Here is a 26398-nt window from a genome sequence, read left to right as displayed (position 1 = left end):
TCAAATCAAACCCCACTACCATCCACTCGATTCTGCTCATAGCGACCCCCAATGGGCTTCCAAGGCTGTAAATCTTTATGGAAGTAGATTGCCTCATCTTTCTCCCTTGGAACAGCTGGTGGGTTTGAACTGCTAACCTTCTGGTTAGCAGCCAAATGCCTTACCCACTATACCACCAGAGCTCCTTATAAACCATAATGGTACCTACCCCTTTTTCACCCCTAAGGATGCGTATGAAGAGCTTCTTCCGCCTTCCATCACCCTGAACTACTGGCTGTGCAGCTAGCATCTCATCCCCAAATTGCATTTGCCCCCATGATGCCTCTTTACAGAATACTGCTTTCTGTACTCACACAGACAGGACAGAAAAGATGACAAACCCTGAAGATGCAGTCGCGCAAGTCTCAAACTGGTCCACCGCTCAGCCTGCCCATCTCGCCTCTCTCCCCTTGGCTGGCTTCCTCTCTGGGCCCAGGGTCAGCGACCTTGCAGACACAGGAGCTTAGGACCCAGGGGGCGCCTTTTCACCGAAAATACCTCGCGCCGCTGCAGCGAGCGAGCTTGGGAAGCTCCCAGTTCTAAAGAGAGGCTGTTTACCAGAAGCGCAGAACAAGGGCTGGTCCGCCTGCAAGGCTGGGGCGGGAGGCAGCGCCACCGCCAAGGAGACCCCGACTGCCCGCCCTTGGGACACAGGTTGTTGATCCACCTGCTGGACGGCCGAGGCGAGGATGCTCCTGGCCTGGGTGCAGACGGTCCTTGTCAGTAACATGCTCCTAGCAGAAGTCTGTGGAGCCGGAGGTAAGATAACAAGCTTTCATTCCTGCAGCAACTTAACCAAGCAGAACGAGGAAAGCGCCCACTTCCCACCGTGGCCACGGTAGACAGGAAGATGGCAGAAAACGAAGCTTTCAGCTAGTTTGTCTTGTCCCAGGAAACCTTTTATTCCCTTTCCTCTTCCTTGCAGAGGCTGGCAGCTATTAAGAACAAAGACAAGAAGCCACTTTTTCTCTCCCTTTTTTTGCCTGGGGCTCCTAAGTTGATGGCGTTTAGGGGTTCACCCCCCACACTCCCAGCGCCGTTTTTTTCTGGGGCTTTTTCATAGCGTGAACGAGTCCAGACTCCTCCTGGGGCGCTCAGGCTGAGCGGAGTGGGGGTTTGGAGTCAGCGCCTGGCTGCGGCGAGACAGGTTCTCTCCGGTGATGCTCTGGGCCCTTTCGCCTGACTGACTCCCGGACTTTGTGGAATTCTCCCGGGAGCGAGCGCTGCCTGTGAAACCTGGCAGCTGTGGCCGTACCGCGGAGGAGGGCACAGCCGAGTTTATGTAACACGGACACCGTAACACAAGGAGGAATTTCAGGTCTGGCCGCCCACCATCTCCACAAAGGGTCTCCAGCCCAGACCCCGGCCTCCCTTAAAGTGGCCACAAGTTCAGAGTAACAACCCCCCCTTGCGTTTCTGCAGCGCTTTGCGGGCTGACAAAAACACCACCACAGAACAGCGAGCATTCTGTGAGCGCTGACGGGGGCTAGGCACCAGCTAGGGGCTCCGCGTTGGCTCTGGCTCGTCCGGGCCTCACAACAGCGCTGAGAGGCCGGGGGGTCTCCGCGCGAGGAGAGGGAGACCCGGCCTGACCCTGCCCGGGGCTCCTCTTCCTCACAGGCTGCTTCGGGGACAACGGCCACCTGTACCGGGCGGACCAGCCCTCACCCGCGCCGGGCCTCCGCTGCCTCAACTGGCTGGACGCACACAGTGGCTTGGCGTCGGCCCCCCAGGCGGGTAAGTGTCCGCCCTAGGCGGTGGGTGGGAGGCGGCGCAGCCGGGGCTCCGACCACGGCGCTTTCTCTACCTTCCTAGGCGCCGGCAATCACAGCTATTGCCGAAACCCGGACCAGGACCCGCGCGGGCCCTGGTGCTACGTCAGAGGCGAGGCTGGCGCCCCATATAAGCGACTGTGCGAGGACCTACGCTGCCCAGGTACCCGGGTCGCGGACCCTAGGGCCGGGCTTGACTGGGAGCGGCCATTACATCCGCCGCGCACGTGCGGCCGCGCGTTGCCGGCCAGCCGCGCCCCGCCCCCGCGCCCACCGATTGGCCAGGGTTGTCTCCAGGCCGAGCGCCAGAAAGCCCATTGGCCGCCGCCTCCTCTGGGGGTGAGCTCATCCTCCCCGAGCACCTTGTAAACAACCGGAGGAGGTGGGGCTCCGCCCGTGACCGCGCGCTCCCCGCCCCCCCAGGCGCCGCCTAGGGCCGACCCCCGGACCGAGCCCGAGGCCGATAGCCCTTAGCAACCCCTTAGTCTTTTACTGAGTATGGAGCGTGCGCTGTGTGCCAGGCACTCAACTCATCCCACCCTTACCCGTGGGAAGCTGTTTAGGGGATCTGAGACTCAAAGTTCAGTGACTTCCTAAAGGCAGGGCCCATATTTGAATCCAAATTCGAAAGACTCCACCGAGCAGACTTGTTTTTCTCCAGAATTAAGGGAAATAACACCGGGTTTGGCACAAAGCCTGGGCTCAGTGAACGAAAGATGTCATGAGAGGGTTTTTGGTGTGGAGGGGACCCTCTGGTGAAGTTGGCACTGGCCTGAGCTTGAAGGGTAGCAAGGACTTGAACAGAAAAAAACGTGGGAGGCAGAAGAGAGGCCTTTCTTTAAAACTTCGGCTCATATTTGCCTTATGTCAACGTTGGTGCACCCTTAGGCCTGGCTTGCGGTGGTTTTGATTTCTGTGTGTGTGTGTGTGTGTGTGTGTGTCGGGGGGGGGGGGGGGGGCCATTCTAAGGCGGACCCCCCCAACATTCCCTAACACTCAGACCAGGGTCAGCTGAGGAGTTCACTCAGGATGGTCTCTGATGAGCACTATTTCCCATCTCCCCTCCAGAGCCGCCTTCCCCGGCTCCACCAGCCCTGGTAACTGACTCGGAGGAGGCACAGGTATTCCCTCCTGCCAATGCCCTACCTGCCCGGAGTGAGGCGGCAGCGGTGCAACCTGTGATTGGGATCAGCCAGCGGGTGCGAATGAACTCCAAGGAGAAGAAGGACCTAGGGACCCTGGGTATGACTGCCCCAGCCCTATCCTTGTTGGATCCATAAAGAGATGTCATTTGCTGGTTGTCCAGAGCGTGGCTGATGGGATTTATGTCTTCTTCTTGGCAGGCTATGTGCTGGGCATCACCATGATGGTGATCATCATCGCCATTGGAGTTGGCATCATCTTGGGCTACACTTATAAGAGGTCAGTAGCTTCCCTTGTGAGTTCTCTTGAGAGGAGGGGAGGGGGAAGGTTGACAAAGTTAAATCAGGCTTCTCTGAGGGATTCTTACATAAAGAGGAAGTGAGGTGTTGAAAGCATAAAACCAGCTCAGGATGTAGAGAGTTGGTTCTGGTTTTCACCAGGTGCTTGGACAAACACGTTCCTTTGGTGCCTTTACTCCTCACGCAAAGCCTTATGAAGTAGGAGTTCTGGTTTCCTCCAATTTCCCCCCATTATGGATGAGGAATCTGTTGTAAGAGAAATGAAGTGACTAACCTAAGGTCACAATGCCTAGGAGTTGCAAAATCTGGTTCAAACCTAATTCTTTTGATACCAGTTTCCCCACTGTCTAATCTAGGTTCCTGGCATGGAAGTGGGTGGCTCTGCAGAAATCGGGCTGGGCACTCATTGCAGCTACCAGGAGACTGAAGTCTTCCAGTGAGTTATAAAACTCTGCTGCTTAAAAAGGTCCCCAGCCACCCTTTCTGCAGTTGAGGCATGAATTTCCTGAACGACAAAGCAAAAACCAAACCCACTGCCATCCAGTCGATTCCAACTCTTAGCAACCCCTCAGGGAAGTAGACTGCCCAGTCTTCCTTCTGTGGAGTAGCTGGTGAGTTTGAACTGCCAACCTTCTGGTTAGTAGTCAGAGGCCTTAGGCACTGTGCCACCAGAGCTCCTGAACCACAGGCAGTGGGATTTCCTCTAGGAGAGGAGGAAAAAGTGAGTTGGAGAACAGACAGCCAGAGTCATTTCGCCAGCCATCATCATGTATGAGAAAGCCCAAGAGGCAACCTAGGAAAACTCAGCGATCTGACCTGTGGCTGCAACAGCAAGAGGAAGAATGCTATTTTGAAAAGTCCCTGAGATACTGTGTAGAAAAGGCTCCCCAGCGTCTCAAAGTGACATGTGCACAATGACAAAGCGGAGTGGCATTCATTTGTATAGCACTGGATGACTCTGGAAAATCATTTGCCATTTGTTCTGGTTCCCTAGTGCTACTCTGACAAGAAATATACCACAGACGGGATGGCCTTAACAAACAGGAGTTTATTCTTTTATAGTTTGGAGGCTTTAAGTCCAAGTTCAAAGCACCAAGCTCTAGGGCCTGGGTGAAATCCCCTCAGCCTTGGGCTTCAGCTCTGCCTCCTGCTCCCGGCCCACTGGAGCTAGAGGCCTTTCTTCACTCAGACAGCTGCTGGCTGCTGAGGCTGACAAACTCCAAGGTTGACAAATAAAAAGACACAGCCCCGATGTTACCAAACCACACGGCAGGCCATTAATTTAAGCCCATTGTAAGTCCCAAGGTCGGCAGAGCATGGCAGGCTGCTGCACAATGACACGGCTACATGCAGGGTCCAAGTGTGCCATAGGCTAGAGACCATTCCCAAAGCTTCTCTTTATATACAGGAAGCAGACCACATCCCACCATGGAGTTGATTGCCAGTCTCATCATGGGGAATAACTACCACCAGCTGCCCAGCCACTCAACCAGGCCCCGCTGAGTTGACACAAAAACATAACCACCATACCATTTCTGGGAAAGATCAAGGGTTTGACTTCCAGCCCTGTGGGTTTGTGCTATTTCTCTCGTATGGTCAGAGAAGGCTTCCTTGAGGGAAAGTGGCATGGTAGCCTGCAGTTCCCAGTATCGAGGCCCACATCTGAGCCCGTTGCTCCCATGTGTCACCCAGCATCATCATACAGACCTGGAGTGTCAGAGCCTGATGGGCCATTGGAGGTGACGTAGTCAACCTCTTTATTTTACTGATAAAAAAGGGCAGTATTGGGTAATGATAGTAATCATTCTTATTTATCACGTGCTGGATTTTGCTTCAAGTTCTTTACATGCTTTAACTCGGTTCCCACAATCACACATTGAGAGAAATGCAGTTATTATCCCAAGTTTACAGATGAGAAAACTGAGGTGACAGGATGTGTACCTTGCCCAAGGTCACACCCTAGCGTTTGGTGGCGTCCATTTCCTAGCCCTGCCACTTACTCACTGGCTTGACTTTGGCCAACTTATTTCTCTTTCCTACTCCAGAGTACTACCGTGGGGTGAAGGCACGTGATGGCTTATGTGTGGCACCTTGTAAATGGTAGCTGTTTTTCCTGTATGTGGTGGGTGCTGGACGGCTGCTTTCTGAGCCCCAGTCCTTTGATTTTCTCATTCAGAAAGCAGAGGTCCACAGAGGGGATGCGATGAGCCTGAGAGGGTCTTTTGCCTTGCGGTCCGGGGTGGTTGCCTCAGTGGGATGGTTGACATGACAGGTTCAGACATATCTGCTATTTCCTTTCCTTTACTGTTTTACAAGGAGCTCTGGTGCTGCAGTGCATAAGGCATTTGACTTCTAACCAGAAGGCTGGTGGTTCAAACCACTCCACAGAAGGAAGACTGGGCAATCTACTTCATTGGGGGTTCGCTATGACTCGGAATCGACTTGATGGCAGTGGGTTTGGTTTTTAGGAGCTCTGGTGGGATTTGACTGCTAACTAGAAGGCTGGCAGTTCAAACCCACCAGCCACTCCTCGAGAGGAAGGTTGGGCAGTCTACTTCCCGCAGTGATACTGCCTCGGAAACCCAAGGAGGGGTCGCTATGAGTGGGATCTGACTCGACGGCAGTGCGCATTGCTTGTATTGCGTTTGAGAGACTTAGAGGAAATGACATGGTGGCCCTGGCCTTACAGTTTGTAGTCAGACCCAAACCTTGTGGCTGAGTTTAGCCCTTCACATGTTTCCTTCCTTAGCCACTGGACAGCATTTGGCTCTCCTCCAATCTTATATAGTTTCCAGGCCTCCAAGTGCTTGGAACTGACTAGCTGTTCTTAATTCCGAGCTTGGTTCTGATGTCCAATGAAGGAGCCAAACTGTTTTCTTCTAATTTGGTCTTTAAGGCAGTCATGGGACTGCCCTGAGGCTTAGAAGTTGCTTTCCTATAAACTCAGGGCAAGGTACCCAGTCACCTGACTCCCCGTCATTCACCACCAATCACCCCTTTCTTCAAGAGATGTGTTCTGAGAACACAGTGTACAACAGGAAACCACAACGGGCTGCAGACCGGCTCTCAGCTCCACGTGTGACACAGGTTTCAACTCTTCCCCAAATCAGAAAACAGTGTCTTAGAAAGAAGAGCTATAAGCAGAGTAGCAAGTTTCATCACTCCTCCGAACCTTGGTTTCTTGTCCATTAGATGGGGATACACCCCCTTTCATATATACCCATGCCCTCCCCGCACCCACCTGCCCAAGGTGGTCTGAGGGCTAAGTGTGAACAGGAGGGTCGTTACTATTACTAGATAACAAGCACAGTCCCCATGACATTAATCATGTGTTTCCTACTAGTTCTGCCCTAGTGGGTGCTTTACCCAGATGATCTTGCCTAAGCCACTCCTCGGAAGGAAGGTTGGGCAATCTTACTTCCGTAGTGATACTGCCTTGGAAACCCAAGGAGGGGTCGCTATGAGTCAGGTATGACTCGACGGCACATAACAACAACAACAACAAGCTTCTCGAGCACTCTAGAGGGAGCACGGTTCCACCATTTGACAGGGAGCGGCCGAGCCCTGGAGGAGCTCAGTACCATGTCCAAGTTACACAGCTGGTAAGCGGTGCCTGAGGATAGTCAGTATCTTCAGAAAGTCCGTGGAGGTCCAATAGCCTCATGTAAATTTGCTCTGACTTACAAAATAGGAAAAATAGAAACTTGGGGGAAAAAAAAAAAGCTAGGGTTAGAAGTTAAAACAATCAGGACATGGGTCCTGAGTGGCACAAATTCTGGGTGTGACACTCCAGAAAACTCACTGCCATTGTCGATTCCAACTCATAGCGACCCCCATTGGGTTTCTAGGCAGTAAATCTTTACAGAAGTAAATTGCTCCATCTTCCTTCTGCCAAGCAGCCGGTGGGTTTGAACTGCTGACCTTCTGGTTAGCATCCGAAAGTCAATTACCTTCTCTAGGTCTCAGTTTTCTTTTTTTTTGGGGGGGGGGGCATGGGTCCTCAGTTTTCTTACCTGTAAAATAGGGCTAAGGGGTTAGATTAGATAGCATGATCCTCCCAGCCCTAATATCCTGAAAAGACATACTGCCTGGTAGTGGACAGGCAGGCCTAGGTTCAAATCCTGGCTCTGCCATTTACTTGAACAAATAACCTCTGTTCTGCCTTCTCCTCTCTAAACAAAGATCATGACAGATACCACATAGGTTTGTTGTGAGGATGAAATTAGACAGTGTAGTTAGGGCATACAGTGGGTGTTTACAGACTGTGGCCGCTTGGGCGGACTTTTCCTGCCCAGCAGTGTGGCACAGCACAGCTTCTGACTGGGAAGACAGCACAGTTACGTAATAGTTTGAAGAAACCCATGTTGCCTGAAGGAGGTCTGCGGTACCTCTGTCACCCTGAAAGGCGGAAGTCAGAGGCAGGCCACAGCACCATCTGTGCCTGGTCCTGCTGGCCAGCCTGGCTCCTGGCCCTGGCCTGGGAGCAGTTAGGGATAGAATTACTGCAAACCTCAAGCTCTGCCAAAGGCCTGGAAGCCGTGGCTAATGGATGGCGCTTTCCCCTGCCTGGGAAGGATGGGCAGGCACAGGCTTCCTCTCAGGGGAGGAAGGGCGGCAGGTGGGGGCCTGCAGAGGCTCCGTCTGGCGGGGTCTTTGTCCTGGTTGTCTAGGCCATGAGGTTCAGACGGCTAGTCGGCAACTGAGCAGCTCCCTACCCCTGCCCCAAGAGTAGTGTCTGTGGGAGCTCCCGGAGGGAGCTCTTATTCTCTGATAAAAAGGCAGAGGAAAAACTGTAAGTCAACACCACTCCACCCACTTAGGAGAGGAGCTGAGTCAGTGAATAAGCCTTTTGTTCTTTCTTGGCTGCCAGACAACAGCCTGGCTGGCCCCCCTCGGCCTCCCACAGGCGGTGAGAAGGAGCCAGGCTGCCTGATGGTTAGCTCGGCGGGTCTGGCAGCCTCTCCAGGCTTCCCAGGCACCATTAGCAGGAGGCACATAGGGCTGGGTGTGTTTGGAGGTCTCTCAATGGATGAGACTATACTCCCGACTGGCCCCAACATCTACTTCCCTTTGGCTGCTCTTCCAGCCCCGCTCTGCCCCATTAATACAAATGGGTTCTTCTCTCCTAAACACTTGGGTGTGATGCAGCCATTATCAGCAACTTGCCTGACACAGCCAGATGTCTGGTGAAGAAGGTAGTTGAGAAAGCAGGGGCTCTGGAGTCAGACTCCAAAACCTGTTTCCTTGTCTGTAAAATGGGGATCAGATCATCTTGCAGAGAATTAAAAGGCGATGGGGTCTCTAGAAAGTGCTTGCCATCCGATAGGTGTGTAGGTTCCCAGCATCTTAGTAGGTGCTCAAGAAGTTCCCAGCTTTCCCCCTTCCTTTGCCCCTCCAGTTTTGAAATTCAGGCCTCAGTAAAAGACGCACACATTATCCATTTCGTCTGTAAATTGACTTCTGGGTTCCCTCCCTCTGGTCAGGGACTTCGTTAATAAAATTAAACCCAGACCTTCCAAGTTTCTTCCTACATGGGCAACCTTGAAGAATCTGGCTTTTTGTTTTATTGTGTCAGCAGCTGAACCCGATGAGCATATCCCCAGGGCAAAGGGACTCTCAGGCCAGGAGTGTGGCACACACAGTCCAGCCAGCCCTCTTCACGTGGACAGTGCCCCTCTGTCCCCCTGCACGCCTGGGAATTCTTCTGCTCTGGGAATTAGTGTCCAACGCAGATGCTGACAACAAGGATGGAAGAGGCTGAGCCTCAGGCTTGTACATTGCAAAGTTCAGTCACCCTCCAGTCATCCAGGGTAACTCAAGGAGATGAGTTTACAAATTTGGCTCTTGTGAGAAATGGAGTCAGAGTCCCTCTTGGGCGCGGAATCTGTCAGGGACTAGAGATGATCAAAGTCAAAATGCTTTACAGATGAAGAAAGGAAGGTCGCTGAGGTCACTCATATAAATCATACTTGTCTCAGCTGGGCAGTAGGCGTTTCCTTGAGAAGTCAGATGATGATAACATTGCTTAGTGAGTCAAGTCATATTTGGGGCAGATCATAATAACTGCCCACAATTTTACAGCACTCTCACTGTTTGCAAAACACTTTCATGTTTATCAATCTTACTTGAGAGGCAGATTATTTCCCTCATTTCACAGATGAGGAAACCAAGGCTAGGAGAGGCTGAGGGTTTCACCTAATGGTTTCACCATTAGGGTTACACAGCTAATCACTTGCTGAGGGGGTTCTGGAACACAAGTAAAGGGGACTGGATGATTTTAAGGCAGTTCTGAGGCCCTCATGAAAGCGCTACCCACTCAAGCTCTCTTTTCCCCCCACATTTGTCTCTAGTCTCCAGTCTCCATCACTGTACTTCACATCGTGATGGCTGGGGATGGATCCTTCTTGCCCTCCCTGAGGAGAGCTGAAGCCTGTGTTGCTGCACTCAGTCAGCCACCAGCTGCCATTTCAAAGCCCCTTTGGGGGTGGGCCCCGCCTGGGCTGAGCCCACGTGTGTGTAGCCTTGCCGTTGCTGGTTTTGGAAGCTGCTGACCAGGCCCTGGGCCCTGGTTCTGGTGTGTAGTGTGCTGTGCACGCACCAGATCCTCTAATCTGCATAGAGGTGGCCTGGCTCGGTGGGCAGAGCCCTGCATGTCAGCCCAGATGAGTCCCTGCCCCTCCATTCCATGTGAAGTGGCCCAATAGGGTCAGAACTCTGAAATCAACCAGAGCCCAACAGATTTGGGATGAGCCCACCATATCCTAAAGACTAACTTAACTTGTCCAGGCCACTTCCTTGTATGAGCGAGGAGACCTAATTCTTATGGTGGAGCTGAGGATAAGGTATTCTGGTGGTATAGTGGTTAAGGCATTTGCCTGCTAACCAAAAGGTTAGTGGTTTGAACCCACCACCCGCTCCATGGAAGATAGATGTGGCAGTCTGCTTCTGTAAAGATTTACAGCCTTGGAAACCCAACATTGTTGTTATGTACCGTCGAGTCGGACCCAACTCATAGTGACCCCTCCTTGGGTTTCCGAGGCAATATCACTACGGAAATAGATTGCCCCATCTTCCTTCCGAGGAGTGGCTGGTGGGTTTGAACTGGCCAGCCTTCTAGTGAGCAGTCAAATGCCTTGGGCACTATGCCACCAGAGCTCTGTGGAAACCCGATAGGGGTCCCTATGAGTCAGAACTGACTCAATGGCAGTGAGCGAGTGAGAGAGCTGAGGATGAAATGTTAAAAGTAAGTAAATAATTAAGTAAAATAAAATATATGCAGTAAAGAAAATATATAGAGTGAGATGATACTAGCATGGAGTGAGCACTCAGCATGACTACAGTGAGCAATGAGGTAATACTGTGGCCTGGTTGGTCACTGAGGATCCAAGGGCACGTGCAAACCATCAGGGGTTTTAAGGATAGTCATTGTCTCACTGTTTTCCACTGACCTAAGCAGCCCATAAGGTGCTCTGGTGGCACAGAGCCTAAGGCATTTGACTGCTGACCAGAAGGTTGGTGGTTCAGACCCACCAGCCACTGCAGAAGGAAGATGGGGCAATGCACTTCCTTAAAGATTACTGCCTCAGAAACCAATGGGGGTCACTATAAGTTGGAATCAACTCAACGGTGGCGAGTTTGGTTTGGTTTGGAAGCAGCCCTTAGAACCCTTTTTGCCCCTTGAAGGGGTTGGGGATGGTCCCTGTTTCCAGCCTAGGCTCACTCACACCTTTAGAACAGGTCTATTTTCTGAACAACTTTGTAGGTAAGGGATGAAGCTGGCATAGTCTGGGTCTCTCAAAGCCCTCAGCTGAAGGAGCAAAACTCTGTCTTGCTTTAAAAATCTCTTTTCCCCCACATTACCTTGAAGGAGCCTCAGCATAGCTGTGAGCAGTTCCTACGGCTTCATCCCCATTTTACAGATGAGGAAGCAGAGACCAGAGGTGTCAGGGCTGCTTGTTGAGTTTGAAGCAGTCTGGAAACTTGCTACCTGGACTTGGGTTTAAGTCCTGACACACCGTGACCGCTAACCGCTGTCTGGGCCTCGGGGATGTGTCTGAGGCACGCGGCCCGACCACTGCCCTCTCTCCTCACAGGGGAAAGGCCTTGAAAGCGCAGCATGACCAGAACGCGTGTGAGAGGGAGATGCAGCGTGTCTCCCTGCCCCTGTCTGCCTTCACCAACCCCGCCTGTGAGATTATAGATGAGAAGGCCGTCGTCGTCGTCGTCCACACCAGCCAGACTCCAGTCGACCTTCAGGACGGCAGCACCCCCCTCATGGACCAGGCGGGCACTCCTGGGGCCTGAGCCCCCATGAGGGCAGGAGCCCGTGAGACAATGGTGCAGGACAGCCCACCCTCCCACGGCTGGGAGCATCTCCACTTTCTGTTGTGGTTAAAACCCTCCCTCCACTTAATTTTGCGTGTGAGTCCCAGTGGCAGACGGAAGCGGATGGTGCTGTGGGCTGCGGGCCAGGCTTGGGGAGGGACGGGCCAGTGCTCCTTCTCCGTCCCTTGGAGCAGGATTCTGCCTGTGGATGGTGCTGCTGCTGCCGACGAGGGCTGACGAGGGCTGACAAGGGCTTCCGAACATTGCCTGCACCCCCAGAACCACACCGGGCATGGACAGGGAGCCAGGCGCCCCCACGTCCCGCAGGCTCCTCTGTGCTTTCTAATCTGAGATGGCCTCTGTCTCCGCCTTCCCGTTTGTTCTCTGTGGGCTTGAGTGGCACAAACTTGTTATTCGTAGTTCAGGTCAAGCAGGTCGAGAGAGGAGGCTTGTTTTTTTTTTTTTTTTTTTTTAATGTGCTTAGTTTTTTAAAAAACTCTCTGGGATGGGAACTCCCTACTGACCTCTGGAGAACTGGAAATGAGTTTGTGTGAAAGCTGGAACTGCAGCCCCAGAGCAGGGCCGAGGCGGGGGGCCGCGGGGGGGCGCTCCAGCCTGCTGGCAGTGCTGTGCTTTGTCAGCCGCGAGGCCCAGAGACCTTCCCTGTTTGGAAAGGAAAGGAAGGGAAGAACCGTGCACGGATCATGCCACTTAAGTTGGAGGTAGAGAAGGAACCACTCCTTGCCTTAGGCTGCAGGGGCAGAGAGAGCCCCAGGCAGTGTCCTCAGGGGTGGACCGTGACCTTCTTCTGTTTTGCAGGGTAAGAGAGCAGCCGGCTAATCGGTGGAGTTCCACTGTGGGGCCCTGTGAGCTGCTTCTGAAAGGTTAGCCCAGAGGCCCGCTGATAGAAGTGCTTCATGGCCCTGCAGGGACCCGAGTTTGCAGGTGACCTTGGGGCCTCCGGGCCAGTGCCTTCCAGCGGAGCTGCGGCCACAATTCCTAACTTGTAAAACAATCACAGTCATTGGAAAGGACCTAAGGGCTCTCTGCAGGCCTTTAGGACCCAGGACCCAGGGAGGGAACACGACTGGCCCAAGAGGACACAGCAAGCTGCTGGCGTGGCCGAGAACCCAGCTTGCGGACGGGGTGCATTGCCCCTCTGCACTGGGCAGGGTCTCCACAGCCTGCTGTCCCACTCAAGACGCCTTGGTAGCACACCCCACTCACAGAGCTTCCTTCTCAAAGCCCTTCCGTTTCCAGTCAGGTGGGGGAGGGGCTGGCGTGGCTCCTCTTCGGCAGGCTGGCCCTTGGAGCCGTTTGCTGAGGGACCTAGGCTTGGGGTGGTCCCTTGGTCGTGTTGCTGAAGAAGAGGACATTACTGGTTTAGACTTTTCTGAAAGAAGCATTTCTCTGTTTTATATACCTCATTCTGACACCTGTGTATCGGAGCAGAAAACTGCTCTGCATTAGACTGACACCAATTAAAAAGAAAACAAAAAAGGATTTCACACTGCTGAGTGTGTGTTGCGTCCCAGGAACACTGCCTCCTAAGTTGAGGAGCTGTGGGTCTTGACGGTACCCGTGCGGTGAGTTTGGGGCTTCTCTCCTGCGGAGGCAGCAAGAGCCGAATGGTTGCTCACGGTAGGCTGTGTGCTGCCTGGCGTCCTCACCGAGAATCCCGGTGAAGCTGCAGGAGGGGCAGTGTATGGATGTCCCAGGGCAGCGAGTGGTCACTCTCCCTCTCCAGCATTCTTCCCAAGTTGGTGACAAGCATCCAGGCAGGATGGAGTCTAGGGGCGTGGGGGCTGTTGCTGGACCAGCCAAAGGAAGAGATGGGTGTACAGGGGCCAGGTTGTGGGGCTGCCTGGAACTGCCCTGGGCTGAGGAAGGGTGTGACTGCGGTGTGACTCCCCGGGGGCTCCACAACAGAAAGCTAGGACCGTGAGGGTTTCTCGGACTTTTAGTAGGGAGTTCTGCAATAGGTTCACAGCCCCTAGAAAGACCTAGGGTGCCTGTGCCCAGGCCCAGGCATTGTTCTGTAACTCTGCCAGCAAGGGGCATCCCAAGTATTCCTTCCCCAGGAACCACTCTGCCCCTGTTGGGTCCCTCAAGGCTTGGGCATGCTTGGGTGAAGTCCCCTTGGGTATAATGGGGACTTATACCCCACTAACCAGCCAGCCTCCTTGTGCCTAATTTACCCCCTCCACAGCATCTCCCAGGTGTAGAAGCAAGAGGAGATCATTCTTCTCTCAGCTCTTGTGGGGAATCATAAGGGGTGGAGGGTGACTTGCATTCATCTTACCCCATTATGAAGGTGTTCCATGACCCATCCCTTAGTTGGTGGCTTGCATGTTGCTTTAATGCTGGAAGCTATGCCACTGGCATTGCAAATACCAGGAGGGTCACCCCATGGTGGGCAGGTTTCAGTGCAGCTTCCAGACTCAGACAGGCTGGGAAGTAAGGCGTAGAGATCTACTTCTGGGAATTAGCCAGTGGGAACCTTATGGATCACAACCGAACAATGATACAGTTTTGGAAGATGAGCCCCCAAGGTTGGAAGGCTCTCAAAATACACACAGTGGCCACAACTGACTCGAGCGTATGGATGATTGTGACCATGGCGCAGGATGAAGCAACATTTTGTCCTGCTGTCCATGGAGTGGCCGAGTCAGAGCCAATTCTATGGCAACTAAGAACATGAAAGTGTCATTCAGTCCCAAAGAGGGGGACCAGCCCATGCAGGCTGGAGAAGTGTTTTGACTATTAGAGGTTGGGGGGAAGCAGGGCCTGAAGGCATGACACAGCCGGCAGGTGGGAGTCAACTTGGTGGGGCAGCGATAGGGCAGTGAGGCCTGCTCCCAGGAATGGCTGTGTCGGGGGGGGGGGGTGTGTGCACTCGCTGGAGCAGGTTGGTGCTTGCATCAAGGAGAGGGGACGGGGCCTCGGGAGTTCGGTGAGCTGGGGTGAAGGTGGCCAACGGTGTCCCTCTAGAAAGAACAGGGGAGGTTCTGCACTTCCTGGTGCAGACACAGGCCAACAGACCCCCATTCATCTTCCTGAGCCAGGCCCCAAGTCACTTTTCACATCTCAGTATGAGTCATATTAACTGCTTAATTTATTTAGTCTGTTAAATCGATTTAGCTCGGCCCACCACTCCCACACTTGCTGGGGACAACCGAGGCACAACCAGGCACACAATGCTGACCTTTGTTGTTACTGGGAGCCCAGGGCTCAACCCAGGGCAAGCCTGCAAGCTCTACACATGTGGACAGTATATATAGAGAGAGCCACCTCTGGCCAGAGATGACAGCTGATCCCACAGCTCATCAAGTCTATGTACAGTATTTCACGTATCACTCAAGAGACAGAACAGGATAAAGATATTACCACCAACAACCACTCCTCTGATCACTCCCATCCCCCCCCCCCCAAAATTCACCACCACACACTGCATTAATCCCCCACCCCATTCCCGATTCGTTAAATATGGTGCAAGCTTGCAGACTCTTAGGAGGAAGTCGAGTTCTGCTGAAGAGTCCCTGGAGCTCTGGAAGCCAAGGCGCTGGGTGCCCCCAGGGCTGTCCAGTGCCCAAGGCTGCGGCTCAGGAGGCTGCAGCAAGGAACTAGTGAGCGGGGCCAGGAGGCAAAGGAGGTAGACGCCAGCTGGCCCAGCTCGGGGAACTGTGTCCCTCAGAGTCTCAGCCCTGGGCTCTGCCACCGCCTCTGCCCAGCCCCACGTGCTACTTGGACCAGGGCTGTGGAAGGGTTGAGTAGTGGCTGCTACAAGGCCAAGGGCAACGCCAAGAGAATGTCATCTCCTCCCACTTCCTGCCCGAGAGACCCTGGGCCTGCTACTCAGTCCATCACAGCCCATCTGGTTCTAGGCAAAATGTCTGAAAGCCTGGTGAGAAGCTTCTGGGCAGCGACTGAGTGGCCCACCCAGATATGAGTGACAACAGCCAGGATGTGGCCTTTCCAGAGGGCGGGGTCTCTTTCTTTCCACCTGCCGGACTCTCTGCTCTAGGGGGTGCTTGCTTGTTGCAGGCAGAAAGGCCCTTCGCCCAGCAGGTCCCAGCCAGTCCCCAGTACTGCAGTTTGAGAATAAGAGGTGAAAACCTCCCTTACATCCATGTGGTCCCTGGGCAGCCCCCTGGCAGGTGAACAGAAAACAGCCCTTCCCCCAACTCCTGGCCAGCTCCTGCACAAAACAAGGGACTCTTCTACGGCCAACCCCGAACTCCGTCCCAGGGGAGGTGGGACCTGGAGAAGCTGGGTTAGCACTGCCACCACTATTTCATACCCTTGGAGTGCCCCCTGGCTGCCAGCCTCTATGGGCCACAGTCCCATTTGAACAAGCAGCTTCCCCGGGGATCCTGCGGCGCAGGTCCACGCCATGCTGATTAGTGTAGGCCAGAGCCCTGGTGTCTCTGGAGTGGGAAGCCCACTCAGGGAGTTTCCAGATGGTCCCAAGTAACACATTCCTCCCGGCCAGGCCTTTTTTTTTTTTTTTTTTTTCTTCTTCACAGCTTTCAGGCGAGTGTGGAGTTTAGAGACAGTAACCAGGCTCCAAAACCTGGGCAGATGTTTCCCTGGTGCTGCGCCCACTCGCCTCCTGGGGAGGTAGTAGGGACGGCTTGTGCCGCTTCTCAACGAGCTGCCGATCCACAGGAAGCCACGCGGCGGAGCGCACCGGGGGCAATGCTGGCCGTGGAACGCTCCCGACAGGGGGCTGGGCGGGGCTAGGGCGGCGAGTCCTGCGAGTCCCGGCTCAAGCCGTACTGCTCGCTCACGGCGTGGTCCAGCTCCTCCAACTCGGCAGGCAGCGGGATGGCCAGCTCCCCCAGGTACAGGGACAGGGCTTCAAAGGAGTCCTCCAGTTTTGAGAATGCGGGTCTGGAGAGAAAAGGGGAGAGTTAGCTGGGAGCGGGGCCGGGTGGGGTGCTGGGCTCCAAGCGAGGCTTGGAAGACACCCGGCCTCAGGGTCCGATGGATCAAGGAGGAGTGGGGCTCAGGCTCGCTCAGCTGTGTGAGTTCGGGCAAGTCTCAACCTCACTGTGCCTGCGTGGGACCTGGGCATAACATGTCCCTGCTGCCTCATAGGACAGCTGCAAAGACTGGAGCTAAGGTGGGGGTAAGGCTGGTCTATTGACTGCCTTCGGGTGACAGCTTACAACAAAGCCCAGGAGAGAAGAGGCCTCTCCTATGTGAAAGTGTGATCATCCAAGTGGGTCTGGACTAAGCCACATTTTAAAGATCCTTCCCAGCCCTCAGGTTTCCTGCCTCCACACCAGGGGATCAGGGGCGTTTTCCAGACTCAGCAGCTCCCCGAAGGAGAGAGAACGAGGACACCTGGCGGGACTGCTGTGGACGCTAATTAGCGGCCCTGGACTCCTCGACACATGTGGCCACGCCTTCTCCTCCCTGTCTGTGCTCCAGCAGGTGAGGCCCACTCTGACCCTCATATTCAAAACTGCAAGTAACACCCCCTAATAATCCCCTGTACTGGGCTTGACTCTCTTTCTAAATCATTCACCACCTTGTAATATTCAACAGAAAAAAGAAACAAAACCCACTGCCATTGAGTTGATTCCAACTCATAGTGACCCCCATTGGGTTTCCAAGACTGTAAATCTTTACAGAAGTAGATTGCCCCATCTCCCTGCCATGGAGCAGCTGGTGGGTTTGAACTGCTGACCTTCTGGTTAGCAGCCAGATGCCTTACCCACTATGCCACCAGAGCTCCTTGATATTCAGTGGAGTTTACTTATTTACTCTTTGATCGCCTCTCCTTGCCGGAACGTTAGAGCCATGAGGGCAGACCTTTGTTTGGTTCATGCTGCTCAAGTGCTTACAACAGTACCTAGCACGTGGCAGCAGCTCAATAAATATGAATGAATTACAGACAGATAGACATTCCGAATGACCAAGAAGGGATATTACAGCAAACAAATCGCGTGTAGCTCCGCAGGTTCTCATTCTCTTAGCCCGATGGTACTGAAGCCTGTAAAGGAACAAGCTAAAGTCTCTGGGGTGTGGTCAGTCGCGCGTATATGGCTTTTCTCACCACAGTCTTATAATCCCACCAAAGGACTGGGTAAGACTATGCAAATAAGGTGCCTGTGACCCACCAAGGGGATTGGACAGCTTGCTACTCATGTAAATGAGGTGCATAGCACCCTTGTGGGGGTGGGACCATGCAAATAACATGCCTGGCACCCTAATGGCTTAAAGGAATGCCAGTCCCAGAGCGGAGGAGCCCTTACCACCACCAAGAAAGAAGAGTTGGGTGGGGACATCCTTTTGACCCGAGTCCCGTGCGCTGTGAACCTCCCAGACAGAGAGCTGTAAACACCGGAGCCAGCAAGCGACGAGAGCACAGCAGCAGCAAGAGTGACAGCAGTGCGAGATGGCAGGAACAAGGAGACCGGCCCGAGGCTAAGGGAGCGCGCTGACCCATGGAGGGGCAGAGCCGAGTGCCTTCGGGCAGGAGGCTTACTGGTGGAATGAGGTGCTTTCGGGCACTTATTGGTGGGGCTAAAGAGCTTTGCAACACTTGCCCAAGCAGGGCAGAGGCCAGGCTGAGGAGCCAAAGGCCAGCAAAAGGCCTGCCTGTGGCCATGGCTGAGAAGCTGTCCTGATCGAAGAACTGTATCCTGAGTCGTTCCTTATCCTGAGTTGTAACCTGTTACCTCCCTAATAAACCTCATGATCATAAGCAGTGTCTGTGCATTTGGGGCAGCCCTTGCAATGAATTACTGAACGCAGCAGAGAAGTAGAGAGGGGCAGCTGTTAGCAGATTTGTAAGAAGGCTCATGAGAGGATGTATGTCTGACTTTCACCTCATAGATCCGTCTTGGCTGTTGATGTTGACGACGATTCTTCATCCCCCTTGGTGAAGTTAGACAAGGAGGTCCGGTGCCCCCACACCATTTTTACAGTCTCCCACCAGCAAATTTAACTCTAAGGTGGACCTTTGGAAATTATTTTAAAATAAGAACCATGTGCCAACTTGTCTCAGAAGGGTGCAGTTGGGCAGTAAGAGGAATGTTGAGGGGAAATTACAGAAGACTTATACTTCCTAGGCTATTTTGTTAATGTTTGAAATTGTTTTTTAAAAGAAACATGACTTTTGAGAACAGAAAGAACAAAAATATATAAAGTTTCTATTTTTCTAATGCAAAATCTTAGAAAGGCCTAGGGTAACTCTGGTAATTATGAAAAGTATATGACAGAGCCTGGTCAAACCCCCTAGTCACCCTTCAAGCCTAGAATTGAACTCACTCTTGTGGCTTCCAGCCAAACAACTGACAGGCATATAAGGTGACCAATTACACCAGGTAGATACACTCCTTAGAACGATCAATCATGGGAGATCAGAAGGGCAGTATTTGCACAGGGAGACAGCTCAGGGGGCAGGAATGTATAGGAAAGGAAGACACAGGGAAGAGGTAACTACAGGGAGGAAGTGGGAAGAAAGCTGTTACATTATAGGGATTGCAGTCAACGTCTTGAAACAAAATGTGTATGAACTGCTGTATGGAAAATTAATTTGCTCTGTAAACTTCCACCCAAATCACAATAAACAAATAAATAATGAAAAGTATAACCTGAGAATAAAGGTAATTTTAAAAAGACTTCTTTAAAAGAGAAATTAACTAAATGCTTCAAGATGCTCACTGTAGTTATTACTCATTCTAGGAAAGAAAAACTAGAATGTCTACATGATGTATGTTATAAAATGTGCAGACAGTCTGAGTAGAATTTCATGTAGTCAATTGAAATGATAAACAGTAACAGGAAAAATGCAGGACAAGATACAACCTTTCTATCTATTCTGAAATTACAATATAAAAGGTGAGTGTGTGTGTGAACATGGACACGGGGAATATGGAACAATGAAGACACTTATTGTGTAAAAAGGCTGGTACAAGTTTCGGTGAATTTTCTTCTTTTAAAATTTTATAGCTGTGTCTCTGGGTCTCATATCCAGGTCACGTGCTAGTTATACCCTCGTCTTCTCTGCACAACCTGCCATGTCAGGGTCAGACGCCAAAGGATAGGCAAGCAGCCCAAGACCGTGTGAGCTGGGAAAGGGGGTGGCACCCACCTGCTCTCAGGCTCCAGTTTGCAGCAGATGGCAGCCAAGGGGAAGAAGGCTGGGGGACAGTCTGTGGGGACAAACTTCTCCCAGAAAAGCTTCACGTTGAGGCCAAAGTCCAGTGTGCGGGGCAGGCAATCCGGATCTGCGTACACCTGTCCAATGATCTGCAGGTGAGGAGATGGCGAGTCAGGAGTAGACAGAGGAGGCCACAGCCACACGGCAGGGGAAGGATGCTGGTGTGCAGCCAGAAGGACCGGCACGAAGGGGAGTGGGAAAACCTAGGTGAGAGCTGCCCCTGGCCATCTCGCCAATCCTGCCAACCCAGATCTGCTTCTTGAATAGAGTCCAGCTGCCAAGGACTTAGAGGCAGCCTCACTGCCGCAGAAGCACAATGTTTCAAACTGGGATACGAGACCTGGCAGCTTCCACACACATCCCACCTGCTCTGGCACTGGCCCCATAGAGTACACGCCCCATAAGGCCAGGGGCTCTGTCTCATACAATGGGGCACCAGCATAGTGCTTTGTGCACAGTGGATGCTCAATTGATAGCTATTAAAGAAAACAACTTTCTTTGAAAAATTTTCCTTGAAAAAGGATAGTGGTGATGATTGCACAACACAATGGATGTCATCAATGTCAATATATAGGTAAATATCGCTGAATTGGCAAACGTTTTTATAAATACGTATGTATGTGTATAATTTTACGGACACAACATATACAATAATTCATCAGTTTCCACATGTACTCTTTAGTGACACTGATTACTTCACGTCATGCAACCATTTTTGGTCTTTTTCTACATTATCTTGTCACCACTAAGATATTTTCAGTGCACTTGAAGCAAAAGCTCTCTTTCCCCCTCTCTCCTGCTCCATAAAACCCAACCCAACCCAATGCCTTCAAATAGATTCTGACTCATAGCAACCCTACAGGACAGAACAGAACTACCCCACAGAATTTCCAAGGCTGTAATCTTTATAGAAGCAGACTGGCACATCTTTCTCCTGTGGAGCAGGTGGTGGGCTCAAACCACTTTCAGTTGGCAACATAGTGCTTAACCATTGCACCACTAGGGCTCCTCTCCCTCCTACTCTACCACTAATTACTTTTGGTTTCTATATATTCATTTTATATAAATGAGATCACACAGCATCTGTCCTTCTGTCCAACTGACTTGACTCATCATAATGTCCTCCAGGTCCATCCATGTTGTGGCATTGGGACTTCATCCCTCTTTATGGCTGAGTAATATTCCAGTGTATGCATATAGTACATTTTGCTTAACAATTTTTCAGTTTTTGGACATTCTTGTTATTTCTACCTTTTTGCTGTTGTGAATAGTGCTGTGACCAACATTGGTGTACGTGTCTGAGTCACTGCTTTCAGGTCTTTGGGGTATATACTGAAGAGTGGAATTGCTAGGTTATATGGCAGAACTATGTTCAACTTTTTGAGGAACTACCGAACTGTTTTCCACAGTGTCTGTACCATTTTACAATCCCACCGACAACAGATGAGTGTTCCCGTTTCTCCACAACCTCACAAACACTGTGTTTTCAGTTTTTTGGTCATTACCACTTTTATGGGGGTGAGATGATAGCTCACTGTGGTTTTGATTTGCATTTCCATAATGGTGAATGACTAAATATTTTTTCATGTGTTTGGTGAAATGTCTTTTCAAGTCCCTTGCCTATTTTTGACCGGGTGTTTTTTTTGCTGTTAAGTTGAAGAAGTGTTTTATAAATTTGTAACTTGTATCCAATATAGGTATCTCTGTTTCTCCAAAGTTTGCTTTACACAACTTCATTTTCACAAAAGACTTATGTTAGTACCTGTTTTCACTAGCCAAAAGAAATCTGAAGAGGATGTTCACTCTTACAAAAAAAAAGACAAAAAAGCGAAACTAGTATTCAGCGTTTGTTCTGCAGCGAGCCGTAAGAGGCAGTGTGGACCCTGACCAGTGGGTGGCATCACCAAACTCCTTCCCTAGCGACTACTCTCAACATTAAGCCACCATAGCTTTGAACTGTGCCTGTGAACACACTACATATATTAATGTTACTTTAGGTTTTATGTGTCACTTGGTATGATTTAGTAGGTTTGGTTATTTTTTGGGTCTGGGAACATTTAAAAATGAATTGTTTCCCATATAAATTAATGGTAACTACTTCTTCACTTTACACCATTTCGGCTTATAAAAGGTTTCATAGGCCAAAGATTGTGACTGGTTGCCAAGGGCAGGAGGGAGGGGGAAAAGGGAAGCTTTTGTTTGTGGGGCATTGAGTTTGTGCTAATGGTGGTGGAATGTTTCAGAAAAGGACAGTAATAATGGTGGCACAACGTGAAAAATGTCATCAATGTCCCTGAGCTGTGAATGTGAAAATTGTTATGTTGACAAATGTCTTGTTGTGTATATTTTCACCACAATAAAAGTTTTTTTAAAAAAATAAACTTTCATAGGAATGTTCTACTCGGGGCTAGCAGGGGAAACCTATATACGGTTTCCAAATTATTATATATATATTTTTTTACCACAACTGAGGGGAAACAAATTTAAAAAACCTTCCTTATCATTCCACATGGCCCTTGTCTCTCCTCTCCTCCCCCGCTCACAGCTTTCTCTGTGGGAATTACAGAAGCCATTCCATGTGTGTTCAAGTGCCCGCTTCAGGACGTGCTGAGCTGTACTGCTGCCCGACTGCTCAGCTGCGAAGGGCAGGCATCAGGGCGGACTCTGTACCCCACAGTGCCTGGCCCAGGGACGCTACTTCCTGCAGTGGCTACTTCAGCCTGTTGGTCTGAAGGTGGGGGCACCACCAGGCAGGGGAGGGGCAGCAGAAGGGAAATGGGCAAGGAGGCATTAGGCCCGAGTGCGAGAGGAACGGCCACATGAAAGCTTCCTGCCTTTCCTACCAGAGTTCCAGTCACTACTGCCCCTTTCCTCACCCGACAACATCTGCCCAGTCTTTCTCATGGGACCAGTGACTCAAGTGTGTGAGCAGATGTGAAGATGCGCTATACACTACGGAACTCTACCTGGACTGATTTTATGGAGAGCTACCCCTCCCAGGGGGAGGAGCCCCAGTTCTGAGGCAGGGCAGCACAGACAGGCCTGCTGCCTCAGGCACGGCCTCCGGGCTGGAGCTCACCTCGCAGAGAACAATCCCGAATGAGAAGACATCCACGGTCTCGTCGTAGCTCTTTCCTTTGGGAACACAGGAGAGCAGGCTGTTAAGTTTAAGGGCCGTATCTGTTCTGCACAGAGTCTAGGGCCAAGCCGAGCCGTAGCCAAGAACCCAGGCTGCCCAAAGCAGGCGCCACCTCTCCTCAGCCCTGGAGTCATTCAACAGCACTGCCCAGGATGAATCGCGTGGGATGGCAAAGAGAACGGAGCCACCCTCGTCCTGGCTCTGCCAGCAGCCTGCTGTGTCAGGGCAAACCACCAAACTCTCTGGGCCTCAGACTTCAAAAAGGGCTGTATCAGGCCACTTCGGAGGCTTGACAATCACGTGTGTTTAATAAATGCCATCCAGCATCTCTGGCTGGTTTAAGCATTATCCACCAGGGGGCACCACACTTCAGTTTTCAGCAAGGAGAGTGAAAACCAAAACCACTTACTGCCAGTGGGTCAGGAGCTTTCGGGGTACAGTGCCTAAGGTATTTGACTGCTAACCAGAGGGTTCATGATTCAAACCCACCAGCCACTCTGCAAGGGGAAGACGGGGCAATCTGCTTCCATAAAGATTTACTGACTAGGAAACCCAGTGGGGGTCGCTGTGAGCTGGAATCAACTAGACAATGGGTTTTTTATTTTTTTTTTGGCCAGTGAGTCGATTCTGACTCATAGCGACCCCTACTGGGTTTCCAAGGCACTAAATCTTTATAGAAGTAGATCACCCCATCTTCCTTCCATGGAGAGGCTGGTGGATTTGAACCACCAACCTTCTAGTTAGCAGTCAAAGCCTTAGGCACTGCACCACCAGGGCAAAAAGCTAGGGTAAAAAGCAGCTGGATCTCAGCTATACTTGGGGCACAAAAGCCACAGTCAGACCTCCAGTTTGACCCCAGTGTGGGACAAGGTCAGATCCCAGCCCCGAGCTGGGGGAGGAAGGCATTTATGAGACTCAATCTGCCAGAGGATGAAAACTACCCACCCTGGCTCTGGGTGCCTGGTCCTACATATCACAAGGTTCTCCTGGAGGCACGATGTGGCCTTGGTGGGACTCCCCTGGGGCACGCCCTCCGCAGGCCTCAGGACTCACCGTTCAGCATCTCAGGAGCCATCCAGTAGGGGTTTCCCACCACCGTGTAGCGCTTCTTGCGGTCGTTCTTGCGCAAGGTGCGTTTCTTCGTGGCAGCCTTCTCCACCGGGGGCTTCTTCCTTTCTTCCACTATGAGCCGCGACAGCCCGAAGTCGGCCACCACGACAGTCTTGTCCTGGGAGGACACAGAGCAGGGCAGGCCTTGGTAGGGATGTTCCCAAACCTGACCCTGGGGTGAGAGAGAGGCCAGAGAAGCCAGGAAGAAGGGGAGAAAAGTGCCCAGCAAAGGACCGACACTGGCTGCCGTGGCATCAACCCCAGCTCACAGCGACCCGTGTCGAGCAGAACTGCGCCCCACAGGGTTTCCAAGGGCTGGTTTTTCAGAAGCAGATGCCAGGCCTGTCTTCCAAGGCACCTCTGGGTGGTCTCAAACTGCCAACCTTTTGGTCAATAGACAAGCATCTGACCATTTACTCTACCAGGGAGCCAAGACGCTATCTGGCAGAGGAGGCTCAATTTCTGTGTTTCTAAACACGCAGCCTGCATGCCCAGCAAACTCCTGGGACCAAGAGAGGGTTAGCAGCAGAGCACCTGAGACTGGATGGGTGAGGCTCTGGGGCCTGGAGAGTGGAACTCGGGGGCGAAACGGGCTTTCTTCTGACCTATTTCCAGAAGGATCTAAGGCAGTGGCTAGAACCAGGCTAAGACAGAAAAAGACAAGATGGAGGCAGTGTGGGGAGCCTGGGGGAGATATGCTCTTCAAATAGCTACAGGGCAGTCATGTGGAAAAAGGATTAAGATGGTTTGGTGTGGGTCCAGAGGCAGAGCCGGGGCCAGCTGGTAGACACACAGGAGGCCAGATTGCGAGTCAGTAAGAGGAACGACACTGTAATAGCAGAGCTAAGGAGCAGTGGGAAGAGTGCTGAGTCAGAAGACAGGGCTCAACCCGTCCCTGTAAACCGGATAGCTCTGTGGCCTCAGGTTGATGCTTCAGGTGCCACAGCTGCAAAATGGGGTCAGCAGAGAGCTGCTTCACAGGACTATCATGGGACGAAACCAGGTGAAGTGACAGGGCTGCACGTCCAGTTCAGGAGCTTCTGAAGTCCTTTGTAAGAAAATGATTTCACAGCCTGCTGCTTAGGGGAGGTGGAACCGTGTCTGTCTGTGTCTGGGAGTTCTCACAAAACAGAGGAGGGGCAAGACAGAAGGCCCAGCAGGAGGGGACAGTCAGCCTCCTTTGTGACAAAGGAGCCAGCAGGGCTGGCCTCTGGGACGTACCAGCTTGACCAGGCAGTTGTGCGAGTTCAGGTCTCGGTGGATGATGCACATCGAGTGTAGGTAGGCCTGGAACAGAAGAAATGTGAGCTGAGGCCACGGCCAGAAATCAAGCAGACCCAACTCCGCAACTGGGCTCACAGAATCTGGTCTTCTCCAGGCATCCCCGCCCAGCTGCGGAACCCAACCCAGGCTCCACCACACCAGCCCCTGCTGCCCTCTCATAAAGCCCCCAATTCCACTGGGCCCTGGCCCTTCCATCCCCTAAACCCTAAGCCGTTTTCCTAAGCTCTAGGCCACCTGGAGGGAATGCCTCTGGCACGGTGCTCCGCTCCCTCCTCTGGATCCACACTCTCTGTTCCTGATGAAACCTAACCACCCTCACTTTTCTGTCTAGACGTCAACACCTTTCTACCTCAAGGCTGCCCCGCTCTCTCCTGTGCTACCTGTCCCTCATCGCCTGTGGGCTTGGTTTCCTTCCAGGCCTTCTCAATGTCAGCCTTGCTCAAGGCCATCTTCTCTTCATACACAGCACTCCCACCACATGGATACCTCTACCTTTTGCTGTCAAGTCGATTCCAACGAGAGCAACCCTATAGGACAGAGTAGGACTGCCCTATAGGGTTTCCAAGCCTGTAATCTCTGTGGAAGCAGAATGCCACATCTTTCTCCCATAGAGCAGCTGGTGGTTTTGAATAGCCAACCCTTTGTTTAGCAGCCAAACGCTTAACCACTATGGCACCTGGGTGCTGTTGTTGTTAGGTGCCGTCGAGTCATCTCTGACTCATAGCAACCTCATGCACAGCAGAACAAAACACCGCCCGGTCCTGTGCCAGCTCCATGATCCTTGCTATACTTGAGCCCATCACCGCTGCCACCATGTCAATCCATCTCGTTGAGGGCCTTCCCCTCTTTCGTCGACACTCCACCTTACCAAGCATGAAATCCTTCTCCAGGGAATGGTCCCTTCTGACAACATGACCAAAGCAGGTGAGACGAAGTCTGGCCATTCTCACCTCCAGGGACCATTCTGGCTGCACTTCCTCCAGGACAGATGGGTTAGTCCTTTTAGCAGTCCACGGTACTCTCAGCACTCTTTGCCAGCACCACAGCTCAAAAGCATCAACTCTTCTTCAGTCCTCCTTATTCATTGTCCAGCTCTCACATGCATATGAGG

General features: G+C 52.1%; 2 protein-coding genes across 2 annotated transcripts in view; one reads left to right on the top strand and one right to left on the bottom strand.

Moving 5' to 3' along the window:
• The first annotated feature begins 728 nt into the window (after nucleotides 1–728).
• On the top strand, nucleotides 729–11557 carry PIK3IP1 (phosphoinositide-3-kinase interacting protein 1). Its single transcript, XM_007953940.1, has 6 exons — nucleotides 729–798; nucleotides 1660–1776; nucleotides 1855–1974; nucleotides 2880–3053; nucleotides 3155–3233; nucleotides 11347–11557. The coding sequence occupies exons 1-6, from the start codon at nucleotides 729–731 to the stop codon at nucleotides 11555–11557; spliced, it is 771 nt and encodes a 256-aa protein (XP_007952131.1).
• Nucleotides 11558–16317: 4760 nt separating this feature from the next.
• The window catches only part of LIMK2 (LIM domain kinase 2), an 81371-nt gene continuing 71290 nt past the window's right edge, over nucleotides 16318–26398 (bottom strand). The window contains exons 11-15 of the mRNA XM_007953937.2: nucleotides 25225–25290; nucleotides 23947–24121; nucleotides 22834–22889; nucleotides 19686–19843; nucleotides 16318–16471 (exon numbers count right to left, since the gene is read on the bottom strand). Of these exons, the coding sequence (XP_007952128.2) occupies nucleotides 16318–16471; nucleotides 19686–19843; nucleotides 22834–22889; nucleotides 23947–24121; nucleotides 25225–25290 (609 nt within the window). The remainder of the gene's footprint in view (nucleotides 16472–19685; nucleotides 19844–22833; nucleotides 22890–23946; nucleotides 24122–25224; nucleotides 25291–26398) is intronic.

This window comes from Orycteropus afer, unplaced genomic scaffold (genome assembly GCF_000298275.1).
Source record: "Orycteropus afer afer isolate SDZICR_OR568_19922 unplaced genomic scaffold, OryAfe1.0 scaffold00420, whole genome shotgun sequence".
NCBI lineage: Eukaryota > Metazoa > Chordata > Mammalia > Tubulidentata > Orycteropodidae > Orycteropus > Orycteropus afer.
Note: the sequence above shows the minus strand (reverse complement) of the source record. Positions and strands in the feature narration are given on the sequence as shown.

Excerpts from the sequence above, each read along its gene's own strand:
- PIK3IP1 (XM_007953940.1), top strand. The coding sequence starts at position 729 with ATGCTCCTGGCCTGGGTGCAGACGGTCCTTGTCAGTAACATGCTCCTA. Across the intron at positions 1,777-1,854 it reads GGCGTCGGCCCCCCAGGCGG|GCGCCGGCAATCACAGCTAT; the intron begins GTAAGTGTCCGC and ends CTACCTTCCTAG. Across the intron at positions 3,234-11,346 it reads TTGGGCTACACTTATAAGAG|GGGAAAGGCCTTGAAAGCGC; the intron begins GTCAGTAGCTTC and ends CTCTCCTCACAG.